Below are 27,942 nucleotides of genomic sequence, written 5' to 3'. Positions count from 1 at the left end.
TCCAAAGATTAAATACTAAGTATGTGTCCATTAGGGCAATATAAACAAGATCACTGAAGACACTCCATAGGGCAATGAAAAAATAGCATAACTGTTTATTTTTATACCATTCACAATGCTAGACAACACTAAACCTTGCCTGAGGTGGCACATACACCAATCAACCCATAGGTCTAAAGCCTCAGAAACAATCCATACAGATATTGCTTTGAAAATCCTACAGACCTGCCCTCACTCATTTTCAGGAATGCAGCAAAGGTCACAGGGCAGCTCTAACACAATGCTCATGTCTTATTTCCTGATTTTACAAATGCAAATTTACCGTATTGGTACCAATATTGGCTTAACTCCGCCCTTCCTCCATTGCCCCTTACCCCACTAAAAAATTTGGTTTATAGAAACCTTAATGCCACCTAAAGTTACACATCATAGAAAGTAGGAAGAGAATGACAGTGAGTGACAAAGCAGTGATGATAAAGTGAATTAAAAAAACCTTTATTTGAATTGAAAGAAATGTTTTCAAAAAGTCTTTCACAGTAAATGTATTTTTATAAGGAACTTTAGTATTATTTTTTCAGTGTAGACATCCTTTTTTTTTTCCTTTCAAAGAGATGTCAATTTAAGAGTGTAGCCTATACCTGGACCAATACGGTAACAGATTGAAAGCAGATCTAGCAACCAAAGGGAATCAATTTTCTAAGGTTTCTCCCACCCTCAAAATCCCCAGCAATTATATTTTCCAAGTCACTTTTGCATCCCATTTGATTCAAATACAGTGACATTTTACATGGCAACCTCTTTGCATGAGTAAAGATAGAAAATACAGGGGTCAGAGAGGACCCTAATAAACAAATATGTGACAAAGAAGGCTATGACATTGCCAGGCACAGAAGGCTTTCTTTGATGCTTGGAAGGGTGAAATAACACTTCTATTCTAATGCTAGGCTTAGGCCTTCACAAATCTTCTTGATCCTGCCCACAAAGTACATCAGTCTAGAAAGTTCACCAGTAAGCAGAGCACTGCTTGCCTCCAATCCTCTCCCTAAAAGGGGGGAAGGCAGGGGCAGGGAAATCAAACCAATCACGTTTTAGGTCTAAATGGGGGCTTCATTGAAGACATTTTCAGAAATACTAGTAACAGTTGGGTTGGGTAAATCCTACCAGGAAGAAGCTAAGAGGTATGTACTACAGGATATTAAAATATGGATTGTTGGCCTCTGCTTTTGGATATCATGGACTATAAGAATGAAGTTCATCACCTCTTCTGTCCTGTACTTAAGTCTGTTTTTCCGACAGCTAAACCTTTCAAACTGTGCTGATAATAAAATTTGTTTCCAAGGGTTGATCTGTCTTCTCTTTTCATCTAGCTGGCTCGGGCTGCATACAAAAGAAAGAAGAGGAGGTATCAGTGTCCCTATACTAAGGTTGAGCAAAGTACCAAGAGAAAGAATTCTAAGCCTTAAAAAAGTAGCTGAAGCCACATTTTATTTCATTTGGAAATGCTAGAATCCAACAGTTTTTGTGGTGTTACCATTAGCTCTATCTTAAAAGCAACTCACATCGATGGCCCCAAATAAGGGTTATTTTGCAGAAATTCAAGCCATTCTTCCTGTGGAGACTTGTTTAGGAATCCCATTCCCCCTCCTTTCTCCAGTAGTCATTTCTCTGCTCAGTCTAAAGATAGGTACTGCATGGCTGAGGGTGGCCCATGAGCCTCCTTCGTGGAGGAAGGCACTCAGTGGGACCGCTCTAATCTTTGGAAAGCTAACAAACCAAAGAAACACTTGGAACAGGATGGGGGAATACCTTCCAAACACAGCAATGATAGTCTCCCCTGATAGTAACAAGGGTACGGGTCTGTACATTCTCAGTAACTTCTTGACTACCCATTACCTCACTCAACTATTCAAGGAAACTTTATTTGGTCACCCAAATTCTCAGTTCTTCAAAATCAAAACTGTTTCATTTCAAACAATTAAAATTCAACAAGATAAACACCTCTGGAGCTTAAATGAGCAAAGCTATCAATTACTTTCAGCAAGAGATGAACAACTTTTTGGAGGAAGGTGTGATTAGCAACTTGAAACAGAAAAAAATGCATGATATCACAAAAAACAAAAAAAACAAAAAAAACAAAACCCTAACAGTAACAGAGTTGCTGAGACAAGGGAGAAAGGATCCTTCCCCACTATCCTAGTGTTTGTTTTGTTTGACCGTAAGTTTTATCAGGGCAGAAAAAACAGTGGTTAGAGAGAACTTCTTTGAAAAACCTACATTAACTGAACACATGACAAAAGAGGTTATGAACTAGCTAGGCACAGAAGGCTCTCTTTCTAGCATCCAGGACATTAAAGGCCACAGCTCAGAGCAGTTCTGCTCCTAAATCAATAAGCTAACAGGAATAAGACTGCAGCCTCTTAATATTAACGCACACTTTATTATATTAAAACCAGGCAATGGTCTGACAATAAAAAGGCTGCTTATGGAATACTGTTATGTTAAACTTTAATTACAGAGGATATGAAATCCTTACAACGAATATTTTCCCCAAAAGTTTTAATGGAAACAATTCTTTTTTCTGACTTGACAGCTGCTGCTTTAAAATGTGGATTTACATAAATACTGAATTTTAAAAAAAACCCTCAGGACACAATAAATTGTTTTTATTTAAGCTTGTATCCACATTGCAGCAGCTAGTGGTCCAAGACAGTGAATCAGAAAAGGCAGTGATTTGCCAGGGAGTTCTGCCAGCCCAATTCTGGGATCTGCAATGCACCCAGGTTTTTCCCCTTTCAATCTTTGTTGAAGAGCTTGAAAGGAGGATGTGCCAAAACCTAAATCTGTACCAAATTCAAACTGAAGGTTCTGTTCCCGCCATTGAATTCCAAACCTGTTATTAAGCTATGGTAAAGAGCAACCAAGTGAATGCAATGCTTGTCAAGTCACATCTCTTCGATTTTCAAGGACAAGTCCAATTCTTTCAACTGGAGTGTGTGCTTAGGGAATCTTCAGGCAGCCCTTCCTTTTAACTGCTAAAACCTTTGCTAAGCTGGCAGATCTGAGCAATCCTGGGAAATTACTGCTCTTGTCACTGTATCAAAAGCTGAGCTAAAAACACTGCCCGCTGCCAGCATCCTCGCATGGCAGGCTTGGTGGAAGGGGTGATCCAGGTTTGCAAACAGTTTAGATATTCATTTCCCAGGCTGGTGATGATTAAATGTAGTTCCAAAAATGAGAAGCAAAGGGAGTCAGGGATTTCTTCCAACCCTACCTGGGTTGGCTACTGGCCAGAAGCAAGGAAGTATCACTGAAATGGGGAGACTGATTTTAGGAAGGAGGGAAGAGCAGCACCCCGTGATGAAGGTGGGGGAAGAGAAGACACTGTAAGAACCCTGAATCCCTCACCAAAGGCCCATGTAAGAGAGGGTGGATGAGTGGGTGGAAGAGGGATACAATCTATGCATTGGCCAAAGGTTGTGGGGAAGTAAAATGGCTTGCTGGGGCACCATTTAAAATGGAAAGAATTTAATAATAAAAATAAAGTCACCAGCATTGTTAGCCTTTATTAGAGACAGCACAAAGGGAGGGGTGACACACCCTCAGTAGTAGTCCATTAAGCTTCCTGTGTCATACTGGAAGTTAAAACCTTTGTGTCTATTTTAATAAATGGCTCAATGCTGGAATGCTATTGCAAAGGGGTAGGGACAGGGGTAGGGTGGTGGAATCCTTGGCCATATAAGCAGCAAGGTGATTGTGTGATATATTTTTTCACAGTTGAGTTAGATGTGCCACACTGGTTATGACAGTAATAAATTTAAATAGACTTTCTTGATACCAGAAGTTCAACTAAGTGGACAGTGGTTACACATGACAAGATTATTTGTTATAGCACAACTTATATTTCAAATGAAAAAATTAGTATCATTTACAGTATCTTAAGATAAATCGCCTTTGAATGGGAACTTCCTTTCCAGTACTTTGAGGTCTACAAGATGCATCTAGAAAATTTACTACTGTGGAAAATGAAGACAGCTTAAAACTGAATAAAGGGGGAAGATTTTTTTTTTGATTAATTGCTGTAACATTGTCCTTCAGGCGGCTGAGGAAGCTTCATATTTTCTTTAGACATCAATAGACGTCGAAGCTCTTGCAGAATCACTTTGATGCTATATGAATTCTGCCATTTTGCTAGCACGGATATGACTCTTGGATCCACCTAAAAAAAGAATTCAACAAAAACACATTAATTCATAGAGCTCTGGAGCCTCTCATGTATGTCAGTATGTGTTAGGATTCAGATGCTACGAGCAGTAACTCTAAGAAAAATACACTTTTCACCTTTTCCTTCCAAATTTATCTTCTGATAATATAATCACTAACTTTAATGTCCACATGACATATGATAGGCAAGAAAGCTAAGCAGATTTTAGGGTACTGTGTTTAGGACAAGACAGGTAAATAGTTCCTTTTGTATTCTGCCCTGGCCCAATTACACTTTGAATATTGTGCTCAATGTGGGGAGCTAGATTTTAGGAAGATCACTGACAAACTGGAATATGTCCAGAAGAGGTCAGCCAGAACAGAGAAATGGAAACTGAATCATAAGATATTTGGTTGAAGGAACTATGGATATTTATCCTGGAGCAGAGATTTTGGGGGAGAGTATGGAGAGAGACTGGTGGGACTTAAGACATGGTACCTGTTTCCAAACATATGAAAGGTTGTCATATGGAAGAAAAAGGATTAGACTTTGCTTAACCTCAGAAGACAGAACCAAGACCAACAGATTAGAAGTTTACAAGGCGGCACATGTTGGAAAGATGTAAGGAAACAGTTCCTAACAATCAGAGCTGTCCTAAAGTGGAATGGGCTGCTTCAGAAGGGAGGAAGGGAGGTCACTTTCACTGCTGGTTTTTTCAAGAAGAAGCTGAAAAGAAGGAGTTCCTGCAGGAACAGGCTAAACAGACGGACCTCTGAGGACTCTTCCAACTCAGACATTCTATTCTAAAGAAAGGCAGTAGCCCTGGTCCTACCCCTCCCTTCAGTTTTCACCTTTCTGCTCTTGAAACTTATGTTACTGAGGGGAAGGAAACAGTAAGGGAACCTTGAGTCGCCTCCTACTTTTGCTGCTGTTAGAGATATGGATCTTACTCTGGGAAGGGCGCACAATTGTTAGAAAACAACCACAACGGGCAATATAAGGAAAAAACCCAAGGCAGGACCAAGCCAAACATCTGAGGTTCTATTTTGTTCCTAACACTCCAGAATTACTGGGTTAGTGGTCCCTTTCTCTACCAATGGCACTGGTCCTTCTTGCCTGAGGTAATTTTTAACAATGACTTTAAAAAAGTCTGCCCCATCCAGAAAGTCCATTCATTACCTTACCACTCCCAATGTGCTATTGGAAAATATACAAAGATAAAGTTCTTTAAAATAGTCCTGACCCTAAAGAATCAAACAGGGGGAAGAAGAGAGACTTATCAATGGATCAATGGTAGTGCCTCGGGCTACAGAGACAGTCATAAACTTTAACTTTTAAACATTACTACCTCAAATCAGAGATAACAGTTTACATTTATATAACGCTTTAAGCATTGTTCACAACAAATCTGTGGGAGTTAGCACAAGTAGCATTAGCCCAAAGTTACAGACCATTAGACCACAGATGTAGGATGGAAGGAACCTTAGAGGTTACCTAGTTCAACCTCCTTATTTTACATACAGAAAAACTGCATAAGATATATAAACTGAGGCTTAGAGAAGGGACGCAACTTGTCCAAAGTCACAACAATTAACATTTATCAAGTACTACAATTTACTATACATAAAGCATCATAGATCCAAAGACAAAAACAAAAAAATTTAAGTGTGAGAGATGGGGTTTGAATACAGGTCTTCTGATTCCAAGTCCACTATTCTTTACACTACACTCTGCCCTTGATAGCAATACCCAAAGGGTATTACACAGAAAGAGACACAGAGGAATTGTAACAACTCCAAAATCACTGCTCTTCTCCAAATGCATGTACCCTGGAAATACAGGGTAGAGAACTGGGAGAGAAAATGGCCAGCATATTATTTATCTTCTTTATATCTCCTTCAGTGCTAATTAATGTTTGAATGACTAGGGATTAAGGATTCAGGCTTACAGATATCTACCAATTTGTATAATCAACACAATTTTTCTTTATATATTATTGTAAAGATATTACTAAATTAATTTAAACAATTAAAAAAAACTCAAAGATTTTTTTAAAAGTCCTAATGATTAAAATTACTCTTTCAAGTTAATATTATGAGATTGTTATTCTAGAAGAATACAAGTGAATATAGAGGGAAAAACACAACTTACCACTCCATTAGAACTATTTACTCCATTCATATTAATTTTTGTTACAAATCTTACAAATGGGGGGGCTTCTGGATATTTAGGTCCACACTCTATTTTAAGGCTGTATATTCGGTTTTCATAAATTGTCTAGAAAAAGAAAAGGGGCATGCATACAGTCAACAATCAACTTTGGATCATGATAGTAAACATTAGAACATAAAACATTCAGTGAATATAGCACTTGAAATAATACTTTTGTTTGTGGAATCGAGTACACTGGTTCAAATTACTTACATATCACTATTTTACCACCAGCAAACTAATTCCCCAATTTGACTTGGAAGCATCCAATAGTCCTTGACCTGGTTTCTTTGAATCCTACAACTTTTACTAAGGAAATTTCAGAAAAAGGAATAGCAGTCCAATCATTTGTGTACCAACCAGATAAGGTGTGTCTTCTACTACTTCCACGCTGAAGACCTGATATACTATCTCACCGTGTGACCTGGGGCAGGTCACTTCCCTTCTCTGGTTTTCAGCTTAGTCATCTGTAAAACAAGGGGAAGTTGGTCTAGATTCATTCATTCATGCTTTCTAAGGTCTGAGGTCCTTTTCCAGGGCCAACCATCTATAGTCTTCACTTAGAGGAGGTAAACGTTGTACAGTCGAATAAGTAGTGGTTTTGGAGCTGCAAAACCTATGTTCAAATTCAGGCTCTGTTATTTATTATCTGTGTGACTGTGGGGAAAGCATTTAACCTCTCTCAGCCTCAGTTTCCTCATCTTTAAAATGAAGGGCCTGGACTTAAAGACTTCTAAGTTCACTTCTAGACTTAAACCCTGAGGTCCAGTTAAGTAGCCTTAAGCTCATTTGGTGGCTTCTTTCCAACAGTGACATCTAGTGGCCAGACAGAATAATCAAATACACTGAAAGACAAAAATTTTCAGCCCAAACCAAATATACTTTTGCTTAGATAAGAACAAGACATTTTAGAACAAGCCTTTGAAATATGGCACAATATATATGAAACAGACTCTTAAAAGCCTTAATCACTACCAATGAAAATGTGTGACTATTTTAAAATAGGTAGGTACTCTTTAAGTATGTACAGACACCTAAGATATATCATGTAGTTATTTTTTTAAACAAGATTTTCAGAAAATTATAATAAAGTGTTTTTTGCAAAAAAAGTTCAAACAGAAAAATATCACTCAAGAAGACAAAACTAAGAAAATGAGCAACTCAGGTCTAAGTAGTACAAAGCAACCTGGACTGATACGTCAAGAAGTCAGGAGACCTGGATCTAGTACCAGCTTGTTCTTAACCTTGTGAGAGACTTTGGTCAAGTCCCCTTCACATTTCTCAGCCTTCAGTGTCCTCCCCTTTAAATAAGAACCAAAATGGTATATGAATATCATGGAATACTCTTGTGCTACAAAAAATGGTAGAGTCATGGTTTCAGAGAAACCTGGGCTGATTTGTATGAACTAATGCAGAGTGAACTAGTATAACTTATACAGTAACATTATGTGAAGAAAAAAAACTCTGAAAGACCAATGACCAACCAGAGGACCAATAACGAAGCATGAGATTTCATACTCTCAGATTTGAGATAAAAAGACATACATTTTTGGGCCCAGGTAATATGAGAATCTGTTTTATTTGCCTACGTGTATTTGTTCACAAGGCTTTGTTTTTCTTTTCTTTTTTCACCAATGCAGAGCTGGAGATAGGGTGAGACTGAGAGGGCAACTAGGAATAAAGTACTACCTCCCCCTCAAAAAAAGGGTCAATGAAGTATTTTTTTTAAATGCACAGAAGAGAGGGAGGCCAAAAAGAATCAAAAAAGTAGAGGAGCTTTGCAAGCTAAATGCTGAATTTATTAAATGTTTTAATTGAAAAGCAAGCTGTACATAACAAGACTTGTAGTTTTATGTATATTCCTTTTTTCTGTTCTTTGATTTTTATGGAAACACCCTTTTTATTTGGTATTTAAGTTTAGAATAAAATTAATTAATTCTTAAAACAAATAAGGGATAGACCATATGATCCGAGGTCCTTCACACATCTAAAAAAGTGACTTCAATTTTCCTTGATGCACTGTATAACCTGCCATCTTCCATATTTCATAAAAGTTGTTAAAATATCAAGTCAGGAATCCAATTTTTTAAAAAAGAGCAAGAAAATCTAGCTTGAATTTTAATGTGTTTAGTTCTACATGGGAAAATGACTAAGTCCCAATAACCTCAATGGAAATGAGGGGCCGTCTGGGTTTCCACTATGGAATTCAACCAGTTTCATGATGTAGAAATGGCTGTGTTGTCAGAATCAGAAGCAGTGTTTGTATAGCCAGCATCAAGTGCAGACATCATGTTTTTGCTGGATAAGAACGTGGTTGAATTCTCCACAAACGAGAATTAGTTGTAATGTTTCTCAGTCCTATGAATTTTGCTCAATGCTAAATAAAACACTTGGAACCTAAGAAAAAAGTCAGGAAGAAGGCAGAAAGAGGAGAATCACTGATGATCTGATTCCAAAAACAGAATGCTGAGAAAAAAATAACAGTTTTTTAAAGTTTTTTTTTAATCAAAATATTGAAAAATCAAGGTGTCAAGATATATGAATATATATATATTATGTGTGCAAAATGAAAGCCAAAAATGAGGCCAATACTAGAGAAAGTTTTGGGTTTTTATTTTTCTTTCTTATGAATATAGGAATTTAATGAAAATTCTGAAATAAATACAAGTCCCCCTCAAGATGAACCAATGGAACACTGTGCTTCAAAGCAATGGATGTAGCTCTTTAAGATGCATTTAAAAAGTTGGCGACAAAACAATTTATTACTATTGCAAGTAGTAAAAGTGTAGTGGGTGTGTGTGTGTGTGTCTGTGTGTCTGTCTCTGTCTCTCTCTTGATGGAGCCATTCAGACATCTGCTGGCATTTTGTAAACAGGCTATGCTGCACAGGTAATAAAGTCGTTCCTTGCTTTGGGATTTGAAGGATGTTCTTTTGAGGAAAAATATATAATTGAGACAATGTCTTAGAGAAAAAGGCAAAGCAATCAAATGGTCTATGTCTACTCCTTAACAGTGATGTTAATACTACATGCAGGCAACATATACACCCATAAGTCAAGGATTATTTTTTTTTAAGTTTTTCTTAAGTCACAAAAGTACGTGTAATCAAGTATTCTGTGCAAGTCCTTGCATCTCCAACGGCCAAAGTAAGTGATTCAGTTAAAAGTCACATGTGATACAATGATTACCAGAGAATCTAAATTACAAATAACTTAAAAGGCAATGGAGAGGCAACTAGGTCATGCAGCAGATAGAGCACTGGCCCTGGAAACAGGAGCACCAGAGTTCAAATCCAGCCTCAGACGCTTACCAGCTGGGCAAGTCACTTAAACCTGATTGCCTCAAAAAAAACCCCAAAAAACCCCAAAAGCCAATTACAAGACTAATGGTGGGTACCTATTAAGCAGACTATAGCATAATAACCAGAAAAGGAAAACGTAGCAAGAAATGAGAGACAAGAGTCAGACAGACTACAGTAGTGTTTCTGAGATAAAGAGGTACAGATGGTACCCACACTGCTGAGATCAGACATCTCCCAAAGTTAAAACTTATTTAAAAACTCAAAGAGTACTATTTTACTCCCAAGCATTAAATGTAAAAATTACTACTATTCAATATGCATGCAATTAGATTAACACTGAAGTCATTAAATTAACACTTGTGTAAATGGGACAGTAATTCTTATTCTATAAACCTTATATTCCACAGTATTTAGTTTACAAAGTGCTTCCACCTACATCATCTCATCTGCCCCTCACCAAACCTACAGAAATAGGAATGACAAGAATTATCTCCATTTTATATGTTTGGAAAAATAAGGATAAGGGAAGCAAAACAACTTGCCTCAAGTTACACAGCTGATTGGTAGCAGACTGAAAATTAGAACCCATATACTCCCATCACACCAACCTATACAGCAAGTAATAACAATGCTAGCAATAGATCATATTCTCTGAGGTCGAGGCCCGAGTCTCATTTATTTCTTTATTGCCTACAGTTCCTTGTGCATATTTGGTACTTAACAGCAGCTAAATGACTTCATGTCTGAAACAAAATGGTGTTAAGATTTTAATTAATTTACTTGTTGACTTCTACACTAAGGGTAGCATTCTTTCTTCTGGCTAATTTTCTGATAGTAATACATGAAAATGTAAATATAAATAAAGCTGGCTTTCCATTATAAACTTTGGAAGAGCCACTCACAATTGATAGAATTTTCTCATATTCCCAGAAACAACAAAGTGACAGATAGAACTGGGAATGAACATCAAGTGCTAAAAAAATATATCTTACAGGTACTTCAAAAATTTTTATGATAGCCATCCACTGATAAGCATTTCTACCTAAGATATATCTGAAATTGAATCACCTCAAACTTTACTGTTTATACTGTCAAATCAAACTAGGCAATTAAACAAGAGAGCTGATAGTAAATACTTTTCCTTATCATTTAACAATTAACAACATTTGAAGAGTATTGTATATGTAAACTCAAATTGGTAAAAAAAAAAAAAAATCCAGTTTAGAAAATAAACTATTGGTGAACTTTTCTATAACAAGGTTAAGATATTTATAATGATTCAAAGTAAATTTTAAGTTATTGCTTAAAGCTTACTCTTGGAGGCCCAATAATCATTCCTGTCCATCTTGTAAGCGTCATATCTTCATCATCTTCAAGACCCCAGCTAACTGTCCCATCTCCCACTCCTTTCTGACCTTCTTCAAGTTCTTCCAACAGTCGGAAATTTCGAGGGACTTTCACTCCTAAAATGAATAAAAAGAAATTTATCATAATGATAATGCCAACAGCACTTTTGAGGTTGAATGTTTCTTTCTCTTGAGTCCTATGAGAGAAGAAATGAAGTATCTTTGTGAACTTTAGGTATCTGGGGGGTGTTAGAGTGTTGTCTCAATGCACTGAGATTATTTCCCTTTTTTAATATTGGGAAGTTACTTTTGAGCACTCTATTTCGTAAAAAAATCCTTTCTAAACTCAATATATCTAAATCGTGAAGAAGGTGGAAGGGACAACTTACTAGGGATATCAAGTTAACATAACAAAAACAAAAACTGTAACTCAGTCTGTTTGCATTTGAAACAAGGTGGCACTAAAAGCATCAGGGAAAGCTGACTTTAGCCTGAAGGCCACAGATTTCCTATTCCTTGGACTAGATGATTTCTCTAATTTTGACATTCTACATTCTAAGGTCCTCTTCAGCTCAGATTCTATGAAATACTTACAAAAATGTGAGTTTATAGAAATACTTAGTTTTTGAAAAATTAGATACAGAGTAAGTTAGAGAAATGATAATTATATTTATTTTCTCTGGTAAAAAAAAAAGATGTAAGAAATGCAAACATACTCTGGTATTCTAATAAAATTATTCTTGTTCAGGATAGAAGTGAATATGAGTCTGATGTTAAAGCCTACTGTTCAAAGTCCAATGTTTGTTGGCCTTGGTCACAACATAAAATTACAAAGCAAAGCACAAGTTACAGGGGTGGGGAATCTGCAGCCTCAAGACCACTTCACAGAACACATCTCCTTAATAAAATGATCTGTTCTGTAAAATTTGGACTCAGTCAAAAGACCACACCCAAATACTAGAAGGCCACATGTGGCCTCTAGGCTGTTGGTTCCCTACCCCCGCACAAGGATGTTCTCAGCAATGTTTTATATGAGGATTAGAGTGGCATGGAAGAGGTGCCTCAGTTGGCTCTTAGGAGTGATTTCAACGGGGAGAGATGGAAAGAGGGTCCACGTTGAAGGCATGAGAGATAAGGTGAACAATCATGGAGTTAGAAGGTAGAATGAAAACAGGAAATAAGTAGCCCTCCAAAATTTGCCTGAACACAGTTATGTGAAATAGGCAGCATGGGATAAGGCTAGAAAGAAGGTTGAAGTTGGTTTACAGATAATAAAGGGTTCTTAACCTGGCACGAGTGAACTTGTTTCAAAAAAATTTTTTGATAATTATTTCAATTGGCTTCCTTTGTAACCTTATGTATTTTATTTTATGCCTTTAAAAACATCACTATGAGAAGGGGTCCGCAGCCTTCACCAGAGGGGTGTGTGAGACTAAAAAGTTTAAGAACCCTGGTTGTAAATAATGGAAAGCCACTGAAGGGATTTGAGCTGAAGAGTGACTGATGAGAATGGTACATCAGTAAGCTCAACTGGGCATGCATTGAGAAGGATAGGCCCAAAGAGGGGAGAAACTAGAAATAGGGAGAGCAGTTAGGAGTTATTGTAGCAATCCAGGAGAGAAGAGGTAATGGGGTCAATAACTAAAGTGCTAAGACAGGAAAGGAGGAGATAGACGAGTTTTGAGCCTGAGTGATTGGCAGAGTGGTAGTATCAATAAAAACAGGAGAAGCAGGGGAAGGGGCAAAGGTTGGAAAGACGGTAAGTTCAGTTTTGGAAAAGCCGAGTTTGAGGTGTTAGTGGGATATCCAGGTGTCTGTTCCACAGGTTGTTGAAAATTTCATTCAATTCAACAAGCATCTGGGGGCCCTGTACTGTGTGAGGTTCTAGGGATACACAAATGAAATGGTCCTTAAGGAGCTTCCAATATAGTAGGGGTAAAGACAAATAATGAATACGAGTTCTGAGTACCCACAAAACATCCAAAATAATAGTATAAGACTAAAGAAGGGAAAGATTCACACTGTTGAGATTTGGGGCAAATTTTCTGGGTCTCAATTTCCTCACTTACAAAATGAAGAGTTTGATTAGATTTCCTCTAAAATCCCTACCAGCTTTAAATCTTACCAATTATAGCTAAGATAAAGGAAGGCTACATGGAGAAGGTGGCATATGAGCTGACTTCTGGAGACTGGGGGATTTCTATAAGTCAAAGATGGGGGGGAGGGGTAACCATTTTAGTTTTTATGATTAACAAACACAAAGTCAGAGAGGCAGGAAAGTACAAGACCAAACTGAAGAACAATCAATATTTTGCCATTGGTGAAACACAGTACAGGGAGCATAATCACATACAATATGGCTGGATTAATAACTGGAAGCTAGATTATGCAGGGTCTTGAATGCCAGGCTAAGGAATTTATTTGAAAGTCAACGGAGAGACACTGAAGGTTTCTTAACAGAAGAATAATGTGGTCAGAAAAGTAGAGTGCTCATGTAGAAGACTTGAGTAGAGGGTCACTCGGAGGTCTCTTCCAAATCTCCTCAAATTCTGTGACCAGTCTAGAGGACAGATAACAATTGGGGCAACAGCAATTGGATATATGTGAGAGAACCGCCCACTTAGGAGGGAATCCAGAACCCCTGCTGCTTTTCTTTTTAGACACTTAGCATTGCCTGCTAATGTACCTAAAGTTACCTGGACCTTGTCATTCACCATACAGTTACTGCATTACCACTGGGCCTTTCCATTTGCCCTTTACCCGAAGCTTTCTTTTATGTGCTACCTCCTCCAATCAGAATGTGAGCTTCTGGAGAGCTTTCCTATTTGTGTCCCTAGCATTTGGCACATGGTGCTTAATGAAGACATTCCTACTCCCCTATCTACCCCACTTCCCCCATTAAATTATGTTTACTTCTTTAGAATTATTGGGGCGGGGGGAGAGGAAGGAGAGTGGCAAATAGGAAGGACTACCCTTCTGAGGGCAATTTAGACTTCTGTATATTTACAGGATGGTTTAGTTATTCTGAAAAAAAAGTACCAGACTAAGAGGAGACCCAAGTACTAAGTCTTACTTCTCTCACAGACTAGATAATGTGACTTTCACCAAGTCACTTTACTTTTCTGGGACTCATTTACTTCCATTGCAAAAATAAAAGCTAGAAAGCCCCCTTCTGGCCACAAGATATCTTAAAACAGTGAAATGCCTAGAGTTGAACATGGACTGATTTTCTTCCTAACGCAAATGCATGCATGCTCAAGGATACATACACAGAATACTGTACTTACTTCTTTAGCATTATCTTATCTTTGGGAGAAGTGGTAAATAGGAAAGACTACACTTTTGGGGTTGAAGGGATTTAAACTTGTGTTTGTTTGGCACCACGCTACCTGTTGTGGCCAGATTAAAAAGTAGATATAGTTTATGTTGACCAAAATGTGGTCAATATATTGTACGTATGTATGGTATGAAAGAATGAACACCAGAACATACAGCCAAAGGATCTCAGTTTAAATCATGGTTCTGTCACTGGCTGAATAGATCTGAGCAGATCATAAACTCTCAGAGTCCCAGATTCCTCATCTATGACATGAGTATATTTTGTACTATTGTACCTACTTCAGGATCATGAGGAAAATGTTCTGCAAATCTAAAAAAAAAAATGGAGTTGAGAGTATGGGAAATCAAATATTTTTATTCTTCAAAAGCAGATAATGATTGTAGTTCATTATAACTGCATTAAAGGATACTCAATATTAAAGTGTGATTCAAATTTGATTCAAGTCGTATATCATGCATTAGAAATAGTTCAGCACATAGAAAAGCTTAGTTTATTACCTGTTTGGTATGCTGGAAAAATTCCAAGTAAGTGTTCAATGTTATACAAACTTCAAAACATCAACAGTATTACTCCTACAGTGGGCAAGCATTTCACAGCAAACTAGCTAAAGGCTTAGTTAGCTAGGACAATACTGCATAAAGGTTCTGTTTTCACAAGTTTCTAAAGCATAAATAACCATTATCTAAATAAACGTAGGATTATTAGTGTACAAGGTAAGGAAAGAACAGCTTAAAGGCCTGTCTCAAATATTTAAAGAATCTAAATTAATCTGCCGCTCACTTCTTTTGCTTGGAATTGAGGGAAAACATGGAATGGAGACACACTATGAAAAACACAATAATCATGGCTGAAGGGGTATGTGATAACCAGAAGAGAATATTATCATAGAGGACACTCCTTTATTTTTCTCCCAAACACATTCAACGGAAAGCACCCTGTTATAGAGAAAAGCATGCAATATCTGAAATCAGGTAACTTGGGATCAAGTGTAGGTTCTCTCATTTTTATTAGTTTTGTGACTGTGGGCAGTGCGATGCTAAAGAAAGAGAACCGGAGTCAAAAGTATCTGGATTTGAATCTCCAGTTTTGCTATTTACTAACTATGTGAGTCTTGGTAAGCAACTTAGCCTTTTTGGATGTCAATTTCCTCATCTATAAAATTAAGGGTTAGACCAAATGAACCCCGAGGTCTTTTCTAGTTCTAATTCTGTGTTCTTATAGTCCTAAAATCATATGGGAAGCTCATTATTGGGAAAACATCATTCTGCTGGATCCTGTCAAGCTAGGCCCTCCATCTCAATACTTACTTCTGTCCCTGATTGAAGTGTGGAGCCATGAACTGAGGGTCCTCACCTCTGAACATCTTACTTCTTCTCATCTGGCTGTACTACTCTGGGCCTTCTCCACCATGCCCCTTTGTCAGGTACCTGTGGATCCCCAACTTTCCAGCTTCCTTTTGTGTGTAGTCTTTCTCCATTAGACTGTAAGCTCCTTGATGTCAGGGCTGCCTTACTTTTTTTTGTATTTGCGTCCCCAGCTCTTAGCACAGCATCTGACACGGCCACTTTAATAAATGTTAACTGACTAAGCTACTTGGGTTCTCTGAACCTCAGTATTCTGATATGTAAAATGAAGATAAAGTCTGCTCTACACTTCCCTCACTTAATAGCGTTATCATAAGGAAAGTGTTTCATAAACTATAATGCACTATACAGTACTGAATTATGTGGTGTAACACAAAGAATTCCAGGTCTGGAGATGAGAAGATTCAAGTTCAAATCCTATACTGGAAACTTACAAACTGTGTGACCCTGGGCAAGTCACCTTCTGTCTGCCTCAGCTTCCTCATTTGTAAAATGGAGATAATAGCACATACCCCCCAGGATTGTTGAAAGGGTAAAAATGAGACATCTGTAAAGCATTTTGCACTATAAAATGCTATTACATTGATTCCAAGGAACTAATATACATTTCCCTGTAATGAAACAAAGCATGATTCCACAGACACTCTGGGATCGATCCAGAAGACCTGAAGTCCAAGTCTGTTCACCACTTGCTATGTGACCCTGAACAAGTTACTTTACTTAACCTGAGCTTCAATTTCCTTATTTGTAAAGCTAATGGAAGAGATCATCTAAAGTTCCTTCTAATTTTCTGATGCCATGAGACTGTGCGCTAAACAAACTGCCAATCAGATGAGAGCAGGTAGGTCCATCAATGATGGCTACAATAAGGACCATGTGTGGATGGTTCTCTAAGTGTACTATTAATTTTTAATTTATTTCTCTAAGTCATGAAGAACTTTTATGTTAATTTAAAAACTGATTAAAAGCATAATTGAGTTACAATAATGGCTGACAGAAACCTGCAGATTTCAAGTAAAGGTTAATTTGTTCTTCATGAATGCTAAGTGCTCATTAAGAGTTTTTCCTACTGCTGAAACAGTTGAAAGTGGATAACCGCCCCTTGGTTACCTAGTAGACTGAAATGTAATGTGTCCAAGAACAAATTCCTTAGTAGTAGGACCAATTAGGCATGGGTTTAACATTTATAATACATTTCACCCAAGAATCAAGATTTCTAAGAATCTCTCTCCATCCTCAGATTTTGCCAGAACACGGTCTGTACTGTTCTTTTGTTCCATCTTTCCCTATCTTGTGTTATATTTAGATTAGTGCCTGGCACACAGTATTTGGTAAATGCTTGTTGATTGACTGATACTCAGAAAACATACATGTTTTCCTCTACACAGGAGAAAGTAAGCCTTTCAGGGGAAAGGGCTGTCATTTTCATCTCTTGCTATCCCCAGCACCTAGCACAATGTCTTGCACGCAGTAGTTACCTTTGTGGGCAAGACTGTTAAATAAATATCTGCATAGGAGCCTTCGGATAAGTTAAAAAAATATTTCAAATGTTCACCAATTTTCACCACTAACACTCAAATTTATGAGTAACATTGTCCATGTCTTCTTTCAACTCAAAAAACTTTTACTGGCAGGTGCTGCAGAGGCTACAAAATAACTATAAGATATTGGCAACTTAGGCACATATTAAACATCAAAAGAAGGCCACATATGATCATGGAACGGAAATGTGGAACAGTGAATAAAGTGACGAATTTGGAATCATCGGGTTTGAATCCCACTTTATACACCTAACAGTTGTAAGGCCCTGGGCAAATCTACTTAGCTTCTTAAGAATATGCCTGTTTTCTCATTTGTAAAATTGTGGATAAAACCTATAGTACTCACCTCACAGGGTTAACAGTTGCTGTAAAATGTTAAATAAACTGGCAGAAAACAAATGCCACAGACCGGTCAACATGGAGTGGAAAAGTCTAGGAAACTTCAAATAGGAGATAGAACTTTAGCTAAAGCATTAAAGATGGGTCAAAATGGGATGCTCATATTCTAAGCAAGGGTAACAGAAGAATGTGGAACAGGACTCCTAAGACCTGGATGCCACAAATCTAGGTCATGATGCCTTGTATTTTAGTTCAGTCTTCCCAAGGAATGTACTTTATTCTTCCCACTCAAGGTTGTTCATAGTTTACTTGACAGTTGAAAAGTAGTCCTGGGCTTCTTAGCCAGCAAGACTTTAGCTTTGGCTCTTCCCTGAGGACATTTCAGGAGAGTGCAGAGTAAAGAAGGTAAAACTTGTAGATTGTGGGGGAGAATGGACCACTAGCCACCAGAGCTTCCATATCTTGTTCAGATACGTTCAACTTCTTTTTTGAGATTTTTTCAAAGATTCCTCAAGACTTTTCCATAGGCCCCTTTTAGACCTCAGTCTAAAGTTAGAACCAATACCCCATTAGATGGGTTTTTAAACTTTTTTTGGGTCTGGCAGTCTGGTGAAACAAAGTCTGTGCCCCCATCCATAATCGAAGGAAATACTAACTTTCCATTAGAAGTTAGTGAAAATAGCCAAGTTCTCAGAGCCCCAAAAGGTGCCTATAGATCCCTTTTAGTTAAGAACACCTACTCTATGGCAACATATGGCCTATTCTTCCTGCTTTTGTTTTCCTTTATTTCAAAGTTAAAAAAAAAAAGCATATAGTTCCAAAGCTTCTAGATGCAAGGTAAAACGATCTAAACTTTAGATTCTAAAGGTACTAAAGAATATTAAAGAGCAACAATGAGACCTAGCTGTAGGGAAGGATTATTATTTTAAAGCACTAAAAGATAAGGTTGAAGAGCTAGAACGCAGTTAATTTACATATAACAGTAAAAACCAATATGAAGGGTTAGGACTTTATCCCTGAAGGCAATGGTGAACCACAGAAGGTTTTCAGCAGGGAGTAACATCCATCTTCCCAAAACACTGCTTTTATATTCTCAGGATAGATGATAGGAAAGGAACCAGTTTGCTTATCAGCAGGATATAAAACAGAAACATAGGTTTAGAGCAAATACACTTTAAATTCATCTCCCCAAAATGACTAAGACACACATTAAATAAGCAAAAATGGGTGAAGGAAGGGTGACACTTTTTAAAAATTTCATTGTCTTACTTTCTTCATAGGCCTTGAGATTGAACTGGAAGAAATTACAAGAAATCTGTGAGCACTGTATTAATTTGCAAATATGATTCCTTTTTAAAAATGACAGAAGCATTTGCTTTAAGTTGTAGCATCAAGCACAGTACCTTTCATACAATATACTGACATTCGAATGAAGTCTGACAAATTACCAAAGATTTTATGGATCAAGTTTAATATAAAAAAAGGTTTGCTGGCCCACATCTACTGAAATAATGCTTTTCCTACAGCGTATATACAAATATTAGCAAATATTTCTGTGCCTCAGACCTAGAATCCTAGAACTAAAGAGCTAGAAGAGCCACTAAGGGGCCTCTCAGTCCATTTCCCAACCCCTAAAATGCCCCAAACAAGTCTTAATATCTCATACAGAAGTTTACACAAGCTCTTCCAGTGGCCATCATTTCAGGTTTGAACAATCCTTTACTGTCGGAAAATTCAATCAACAAGCAGTTATTAAGTCCCTATGTGCCAAGTGCAATGCACAAGATTTTATAGCTAGAAAGGGCCTTACAGGTCGTCTAATTTCTACTCATTATGCAGATAAGGAAATTTGGGTCTACGGGGCAAAGCAACTTTTCCAAGGACATACATATTTCAGTAAGGACTGAAGTCTGCATATTCTTACTCAAAATCCAGTGTTTGTTGTTCAGTCGTTTCTCAGTTGTATCTGATTCTTTGTGAACCCATTTGGGGTTTTCTGGCAGAGATACTAGAGTGGTTTGCCACTTCCTTCTTCAGCTCATTTTACAGATGAGGAAACTGAGGCAAACAAGGCTAAGTGACTTGCCCAGGGTTGCAGAGCCAGTAAGTGTCTGAGCCTGGAAGAGGAGTCTTCTGGACTCCAGGCCCATCATTCTATTCACTGCACCCTCTAAGCTTAACACTTACAAAATGTAAATCAAAGCAACACAGAGCTTCAAAATATATTGCTATTAAAAAGGTATCTATTCTCAGACAAGAATTACAAATATTGTAGTGGTGTTGTGTGCATCAAATTTTAATAATCCAAGAAAAGTGAGCTTAAAGGGAAAAACAGAAAATTTTCATTAAGAACAGCATAATGGGCATTGCTCCTTTATCCCTAAATATTTTTGACATTACCCTCCCCAAACAACTGAAACATTTGAATCTTGTAAAGAGAAAGAGTTTCTAATGTAATCTGATTTGGTTGAACAAGAGAAGTTTTAAAAATAAATGATAGAAGTCAGATGTTTTCCTTCTTCCAAAGAAAAGTGAAAGAAGCTTTTCTAGAAAATAAGACTATTTACACGAAAACGTTATTTACGACGTTTACTATAGGAACTAAAATCTTGAATTTTTAAGAAACCAGAATAATACTGTTTCTTGATGACAAAGAAAAAAGGGTACAAATAAAGACTTGCTCTGTTACCTTGTTATTATGAACTTCACTGGGTTCTCTAAGGTTATGGTGAGCATAAGCTCTAGTAGGCACCAAGGCATAGTGCCAAAATAGAAACGTAGTGGTAGTTAGGTGGTGTAGAGGATAATTCTAGACCTGGAGTCAGGCAGATCTGAGTTCAAATTCTGCCTCAGACACTAACTAGCAGCATGATCTTGGGGAAGTCACTTAACTTCTGTTTGCCTCAGTTTCTTCCCTAATAACAGTATCTACCTTGCAGAGCAATTGTGAAGATCAAAATGAGCTATATAAAAGCTTATTTTCCCTTTCCCCCTTCACTTCTGAATATAAAAACCACAAAAAACATTTTACCAAGATATTTTATTTCCCAATTGTATTTTATTTGATTCACTGAAAACTCTGAAACCTCCCACTATTTATAAATCTGAGTCCTGCAAAAACACTACTATTTAACCCCTTTAAAAAATCACCTCAAACCAAAATTGACTCTAGCTAATCTTGTAAATCCAAGAGACCTACAGGATTTGTAGAGATAAAGAGCTTAACTAAAATCCATTTTGGTTTCAAAGGCTAAGTGTAAACTCACAGAAGTATGCTTTTACCATTAAAATGTTAAGTTTATGAGGCCTGGGTGGTTAAGTGAGATTGGGATTTTTTTCCTTCTAAATTGAGCGTAACAGACCCAGAAAAACATCAATTATATAGCCATGTACCAAAACTCCCATGTAAAGCAGTTTTAAAAACTGTGTTATATGCATATTCATCCATAAAATACACACATACAAATTTAAAAAAAAAATAAAACCTTTTCCACATGTAGAACTAAAATGATATTTTCTGTGCAGCACTGACATTCTTATGCTAAACCGGGGTTCTAAACCTGGGGTTCATGGATAAATTTCAGGGAGTCCACAAACTTTTAAAATTTTTTGATAAAATTATGTCGGTTTAATTGCTTTCCTTCATAGTCTTATGTATTTTAATTTTTGCATTTAAAAACACTGTGAGAAAGGGTCCACAGGCTTCACTAGATTGAAAAAGGTGTCCATGACACAAAAAAGTTTAAGAAGCTCTGTGCTGGACTATTATAGTAACAACAGACATTTTTCTGCCTTGGAAAATGCTTGCTCTTGCTCCTTCTTCCTCCCAGTAAATTAATTCTTGGATGTATTAATTTTTTTTAAAAGTCATTCACTTTTACATTGTTAGTGGGGTTGTGAACTGATCCAGCCATTCTGGAGAGCAATTTGGAACTGTGTCCAAAAGGCTATAAAAATGTGCATACCCTTTGACCTAGCAACACCACTTCTAGGGCTGTATCTCAAAGAGATCACACAAGTGGGAAAGGGACCCATATGTACAAAAATATTTACAGCAGCTCTTTTTGTGGTAGCAAAGAACTGGAAATCAAGGGGATGCCCATCAAGAGGGGAACATCTGAACAAGTTGTGGTATATGAATGTAATGGAATACTATTGTGCTATAAGAAATGGGGAAGATACGGACTTCATAATAACCTGGAAAAACCTACATGATATTATGCTGAGTGAGCGGAGCAGAAGCAGGAGAACATTGTACACAACCACGGATGTATTGATCCTGTGATGATGAACCTTGATAGACTTGGCTCTTCTCAGCAACACAAGGCTCAAAGACAGCTCCACAGGACTCATGATGGAGAGAGCTATCGACATCCAGAGAAAGAACTGTGGAGTCTGAATGTAGACTGAGGCAAACTATTTGTTCTCTTTTTTTTTCTTTTTCAATTTTGTTTCTTCTCTCTCATGATTCATTCCAGTGGTCATAATTCTTCTTTACAACTTGACTATTGTGTAAATAAGTTTAACGTGAAGGTATATGCAGAACACATAATGGACTCCATGCCGTCTTGAGGGAGGGGGAGGGGAATAAAACTTGGAACTCAAAAACTTGTGGAACTGAGTGTTGTAAACTAAAAATAAAAAATCTTAATTAAAAAAAAAAGTCATTCACTTTAAAAAATCTATATACCCAGGTATAAATTTACCAATCAGCAGACAGAAAATATTGTGACTACATGTTTTTTTTTTAATAGCATGTCATGGTATAACATTTAATCTAGCTGGCTGGGTAAGGTAGCAATGCATATAATAGCTTTGTTGCACCACAAATACCAGTGCCTTTAAAAAAGAGAACCATTAAGGGATGACTACACAACAGTAGATGTCATAGCATACCAAAAATGGGGCTGGGAGGGTGCTTCAGCCATCCCTTATTTAAAATGACTCTCCCTAAGAAACACAGATTTCTAGGAAAAACTACTTAAAATTGCTTGTGGTTTGATTTCCCATTAAGAGAAGTCTAATGTAAATGTCACTGATCTGGGAATCCTGAATTATTACATCCCAGTGTCATATTATACACAAAATCTGCATGGCAAGGGCCCAGTGTAGTCCCTGATCCTTGGGGAAAAAAAATTATGTAATATAGATCAACAGATATTCACTGGGAATGCTAATACTATGTCAGAGGTTCTTAATCTTTTTTTTTGTGTTACCAACTCATCAGAATATTTTAAAACGGATAAAACCTACATGATCATCAATTTTATCAAAATAATGGGGAGGGGGGGGAACCAAGTTCAAGAATCCCTGTCAGGTGAAACTCTAGAAGTCATGATTCATAAAGAATGCACATCCTCTTAACATCATTCAAGTGTCTATTTTCTTATACATAAGAGAGCAATGGATCAGATTTTTTGCAGGGCACATTAAAATTCAGCAAAACAAAGCTTCTGAGATTCTATGCTACTATGGATGGAGCAAATTAAAAAAAAAAACAGATTATCTGAAGAAGGGGTTACCAAGATAAATCCGAGTAGAGGGGCAATTTAATTCCATTATGATATACCAAGCACACCTAGTCACAGAATGTTAGACCTGGAAGGAAACTTACAAACTACATAGCCCAATTTGCTCATTTTATAGACGAGGAAATTTGGACCCTGAGAGGTTAAGGTCTGCTCAAGGTCAGACAGACTGCAAATAGAGAAGCCTGGATTCAAAACCAGGTACCCTCCTCCCAAATCTAGTGCTCTTCTATCATCATCAGTCAGCAGGTGGCCGAAGAAGATAGAGGGCTCTACTTAAACATTCATTAGAGGCAGCTAGGGGGCGCAATGGAAAGAGCACTAGACCTGGAGTCAGGGAGACCTAAATTAAAATCCAACCTCAGACATGTATTAGATGTGTGATCCTAGACAATTCATTTGACCTCTATTTCCCTCAGTTTCCTGATCTGTAAAATGGGGTTAGTAATAGCACCTCTCTCCTAGGGTTGTAATAAGAATCAAATGAGTATTTGTAAAGTGCTTTGCAAATGTGCAAGTGCTAGATAAATGCTAGTGATGACGCTAGGTCAAACCCATGGAAGTGTTCTACTTATCACTAGCATTCACCTCAAACAGGGCTACATGAGCAAAATACTTTATAAACTTTAAAGTTCTACAGAAATCTGAATTATTAATACAGGTGAGGAAATTAAGGTACCAAGGTGCTCACTAAATACTAAGTTATGAAAAGATTCTCTTATTTTCCAAAGGCTGGCCATTTTTACTTTATTTCGTATCAAATATTACAGATTCACAAAAACGTCAATTAATTTTATTACAGGGACTCTGGCTTTTTGCATATGAGTCCTAAATATAACCCTTCTGATCTCCTGAGGGTGTTACTATGTTCCCCATTAGGGAGTAAGCTCCAGTCCCCAAGGAAGGAGAGTAAACTAGTATGCCACCCACATTTAATCTAAGGGCCACTAAACCTAAAATCAGTGGCATTCCCTGATAACTATAACGTGTACCTTTTCCCTCCAAAAGCAGCACAAAATCTAGTAGAAAAGACCCTGGAAGAAGTGTCAGAAGATCTGTGGACAGACAAGTCACTTCACTTATCTGAGTGTCAGTTTTCTCATCTGTAAAGAAAGACAGATAGCACCTCTCCCCCAATCTACCTCAAGGGGTTATAGTAAAGGAGAAAATGAGTATGAATGTGCTTTGAAAATTATTTTCCTGTTAGGGAAGATGATCAAGAGTTGGATAAGATCTGATAAAGCATTATTCTTCAGTATTAGATATTAAAAATTATTATTTGGCCAGTAGCTCATGGTAAAATTAGTCAATCATTTTAAGGCAACTTAAACCCTCGGAGATCCTGGCAAGGTAGATCTTATACTAATGGCCTGCAAATTTCAAATAGGTGTCAACAGGTAGGGTCACTGTGACCTACAACACACTGTGTAATGAAAATCTCCTATTAGCCATTTCCTACTCCTAACCTATGTAGAATAAATGGATACCACTTAGCGCCAATATGTACTTGCAAGCTGTTTCACAATCTCTCTGGAGGGCTGGGGAGGACAGTTTGGACTTAATGTCTCTAAACATCCTTCCAGGCTTAAATCTCATTGGAAGCAATCATACTTCCACTATCTACCTCACAGAACTGTCCAATTCTAAAACATTTATGAAGTGCCTATGTATAAGGCAACAGGCCTGTTATGAAACAAGCAGCTTGTATAGCTAAAGAGCTTTATAACCACATAAAATCAGAACTGGAAGGAACCCCAGATATTATCTAGCATAACTCCTTCATATTACACATGAGGAAACTTGAGGCCCTAATAAGTTCACTGCCTTGTCTAAGGTCATATAGCTATCAATCGGTGGAGCTAGGATCTAAATCTAGCTAGGATTTCTGATTCTAAATCCAGTGCCCATTCCAACGTACCACTATGATTCGCGCTGAACTATTACTAACACATCAATACACGGCATAGCCCAGAAGGAGCCAAGCTGCCGATGGCTTCCTGAAGGGATCTGACATTCACTTCAGAAGTCCAATCCCTACTCTCTCCTGAAATTATGCATTTAAGAATTAAAGGCAATTAGGAAGGTGCTAGCTATAGCCAGAACCAGTGACCACAAAAAGAAATTTTAGTTACTACAGGAATTAATATACGAAGCCTACTTTTTCTAGGAGGAGGTGGAGAGGGCAGGTTTCTAAGTATGGACTCGACGTTAATGATGTTTACATGTACAGCTGAACAACTCCATGGGGCGAAAACTCCATACTGCCTGACCTGCTTTCCATTGTTAAAACAAAATATTTATGCTCGTATGAATACAACTAATCAAAATCAGCTTTTAAATAAAGCTTTCAAGTTACAGATAGGCAAAGATGCTCTGAGAAGGGTTTGCTTAGTAGGATTTCGTCTTAGTGCAGCATCATTCGTTAAAGGACCTGTCAATGACAGCACCTCAAAAAGTTAAAATTAAGTGATTGTTAAAACAAATCCATGAAGACAAAATTATAAGAAACTATCAAGAAGGCGAAGTTGTAATACTACGACACCAATAGCTACTGGGTTTACAATGATACACCACCATTCAGGGCAACCTGGCAGAGATGTTCTTCTGGTTGAAGTTTCCCACAGCAGTTTGGCCTGACTCAGCCTTTCTCCTCTAGGAGTGCCTGTTGCAGGAGCTTTGTACATTAAAACATCATTATTAAAGTCGCAGCCAGGACAAGGTCTTCTCCATTCTAAGATAAAATGGACTTTCAAAAGTCAAATTTTACTATACTGAACATCGAATCAATCAAGTGCAGCTCTGATAGTTTGGTTATGTCTAATGTGGACAGTCATGGGAGGAGGAGTGGTCAGGTTTACTAACCATGTTTCTTAGGCAAGACACTTCACATTTCTAAGGTTCATTTTTCTCATTTCGGAGGTGAGGATGATATCTGCTCTACCTACCTTATCAGGAAGTTGTGAAAATCAAATGATTAATTAAATGATTAAAGCAAAGTACTTTATAAGTCTTCTTTTACAAGGGCCTTAAAAGTGCTTTGTAAACTATAAAGCACACTAGGGAAATGTGCCCTATTATCGATTCCTCCCCATTCACAGCAGCATGGATAACAGAAACATGTTTTAGGGGCACAAATAATGCTTGGAAAGGAAAGGACAGTATCTCAGTTATATAGAAATCAGAACACTAACGTCTCTGGCTTCTTCACTTCCACCTTCCATTTCACCTCCTGGAATCCCTATTTTTCTTCAAGGTTCAAGTCAGGTGTAACCTGCGGAAGTTTTTGCCGATTACCTCTGGAATCAATATCTTTCCTCCTCAAATTACTTTGTTTTTATATACATGTATCCTTTGCCCCGCCCCCCCCATAAGTCTCCTGGGGAGTTTTCAGTCTTTGAATCATCAGATACAAAGGCACCAGTACAGTGCCTTGCTAGTCAGTGCTTTTCAATTGAATTCTTTTCTTCCTTCCTCAGCAATTTCAAGCAACCCCATCTCTTCCAAATCTGGTTCTAACATCCCAGAAGGGTCCTAGTGGCAAGGCTAACCTGCTCCCACCCCATTTCTCAGAAACCAAATCCTCCCCTAGCCTACTTTTCATCACTCTTTCCACCCCAACAGATCCTTCCACGGTTCCTGCCCCTGCCAACACACAGACCCCTGATCCCCTCCAAAATTCCTCCCTGCCCAACACACATATCCCCTGCACAGTTCTTTCTCCCCAAACACAGAGAGCTCTGCATTCCCCCCCAACACACGCACACACAGCCCTGAGAAGTTCCCCTCTAAACACAGACCGTTGCACGGTCCCCCCCTCAATCTCTACAAGTGTCCCCCTAAACAGACCTCCGCATAGACCCCTAACAAGGTTGCTCCCAAACACAAAGATCACTAAAAGTCCCCCCAAATCAGACAGAACACTGCATGGTACCCCCCAAAACAGATCCCCCAAACAGACCTTTGCACGGTTGCTCCCCCCAAACACAGACTCCAATACCACGGTCGACCCCTGCACGGTCCCCGCCCCCCTCATTTCCTCTCCCCAGTAGACCCCTGGACTGTCCCTCCCAACACGCCCGCCCCAGCCCTGCATCCCCCAGCCTCTTGCAGCCCCTCCCCCCGGGTCCCTCTTCCATCCTCCCACCCCACCCCCTCTCGGGTCCCCGCGGCCTCTCCGCGCCCCAGCCCCTCGCTTCCGGCCCCTGCCTCCGGTGCGGCTGCCACCGCTGGGGCCGACACACCCACTGCGCCCAGGGCCGGGGGACAGCCCCTGGCTCAGCCTGCCCAGACCGCGGGCGGGCCCCCGGACCTCGCCGGGCTGAGGGGCCCGAGGAACCAAAGCCGAGGCCCCGGCGCCCGGGCGCCGCCTCAGCCTCCAGCTCCTGGGCCACTCAGCCCCCGGAGCGCAGCCCCGTTCTCCCCCGAGCCGCGGCTCCCGGAGGCCGCCGGGTTCCCCGTGACACAGGACCCGTGCGGGCCCATCCCCGCATCCCCAGCTGCTGGCCCGGGCCCCGGCGCCCCCGCTCACCCGAGCCCGTGGTCGCCGCCATCTTGCGTCGCTGCCGCTCGGAGTCCGCCCCTTCTTCTCCGTCTGCCCCTCCCTCTTCTCTTGCCCCCCTCCCCGAGCGGGGTTCCCTTCTCCGCCCCGCGGACCCGGCGCGCCATGACGTCACTTATGACGCCAGCGCGGCGGAGCGACGCAGCCCTCCACCAGGTCGCTGAGAAACAAAAAAAGAAATAAGCCTACGGGAGGGCGCGGCAACCTCAAAAT

General features: G+C 38.8%; 1 protein-coding gene across 1 annotated transcript; it reads right to left on the bottom strand.

Moving 5' to 3' along the window:
• Nucleotides 1-67: 67 nt before the first annotated feature.
• On the bottom strand, nucleotides 68-27,836 carry LOC118841476 (ubiquitin-conjugating enzyme E2 variant 1). Its single transcript, XM_036748912.1, has 4 exons — nucleotides 27,700-27,836; nucleotides 11,028-11,176; nucleotides 6,353-6,478; nucleotides 68-4,216 (listed from the first exon to the last, which is right to left on the bottom strand). The coding sequence occupies exons 1-4, from the start codon at nucleotides 27,719-27,721 to the stop codon at nucleotides 4,070-4,072; spliced, it is 444 nt and encodes a 147-aa protein (XP_036604807.1). The 5' UTR covers nucleotides 27,722-27,836; the 3' UTR covers nucleotides 68-4,069.
• Nucleotides 27,837-27,942: the final 106 nt, after the last annotated feature.

Source organism: Trichosurus vulpecula, chromosome 3 (assembly GCF_011100635.1).
Source record: "Trichosurus vulpecula isolate mTriVul1 chromosome 3, mTriVul1.pri, whole genome shotgun sequence".
Lineage (NCBI taxonomy): Eukaryota > Metazoa > Chordata > Mammalia > Diprotodontia > Phalangeridae > Trichosurus > Trichosurus vulpecula.
Note: the sequence above shows the minus strand (reverse complement) of the source record. Positions and strands in the feature narration are given on the sequence as shown.

What these genes read in the sequence shown, in the direction of transcription:
- LOC118841476 (XM_036748912.1), bottom strand. Translation starts at nt 27,721, where the DNA reads ATGGCGGCGACCACGGGCTCGG. An exon ending in GGCGGCGACCACGGGCTCGG is followed by an intron (nt 11,177 to 27,699) that starts GTGAGCGGGGGC and finishes TATTCATTTTAG; the next exon opens with GAGTGAAAGTCCCTCGAAAT. An exon ending in TAAATAGTTCTAATGGAGTG is followed by an intron (nt 4,217 to 6,352) that starts GTAAGTTGTGTT and finishes TTCTTTTTTTAG; the next exon opens with GTGGATCCAAGAGTCATATC.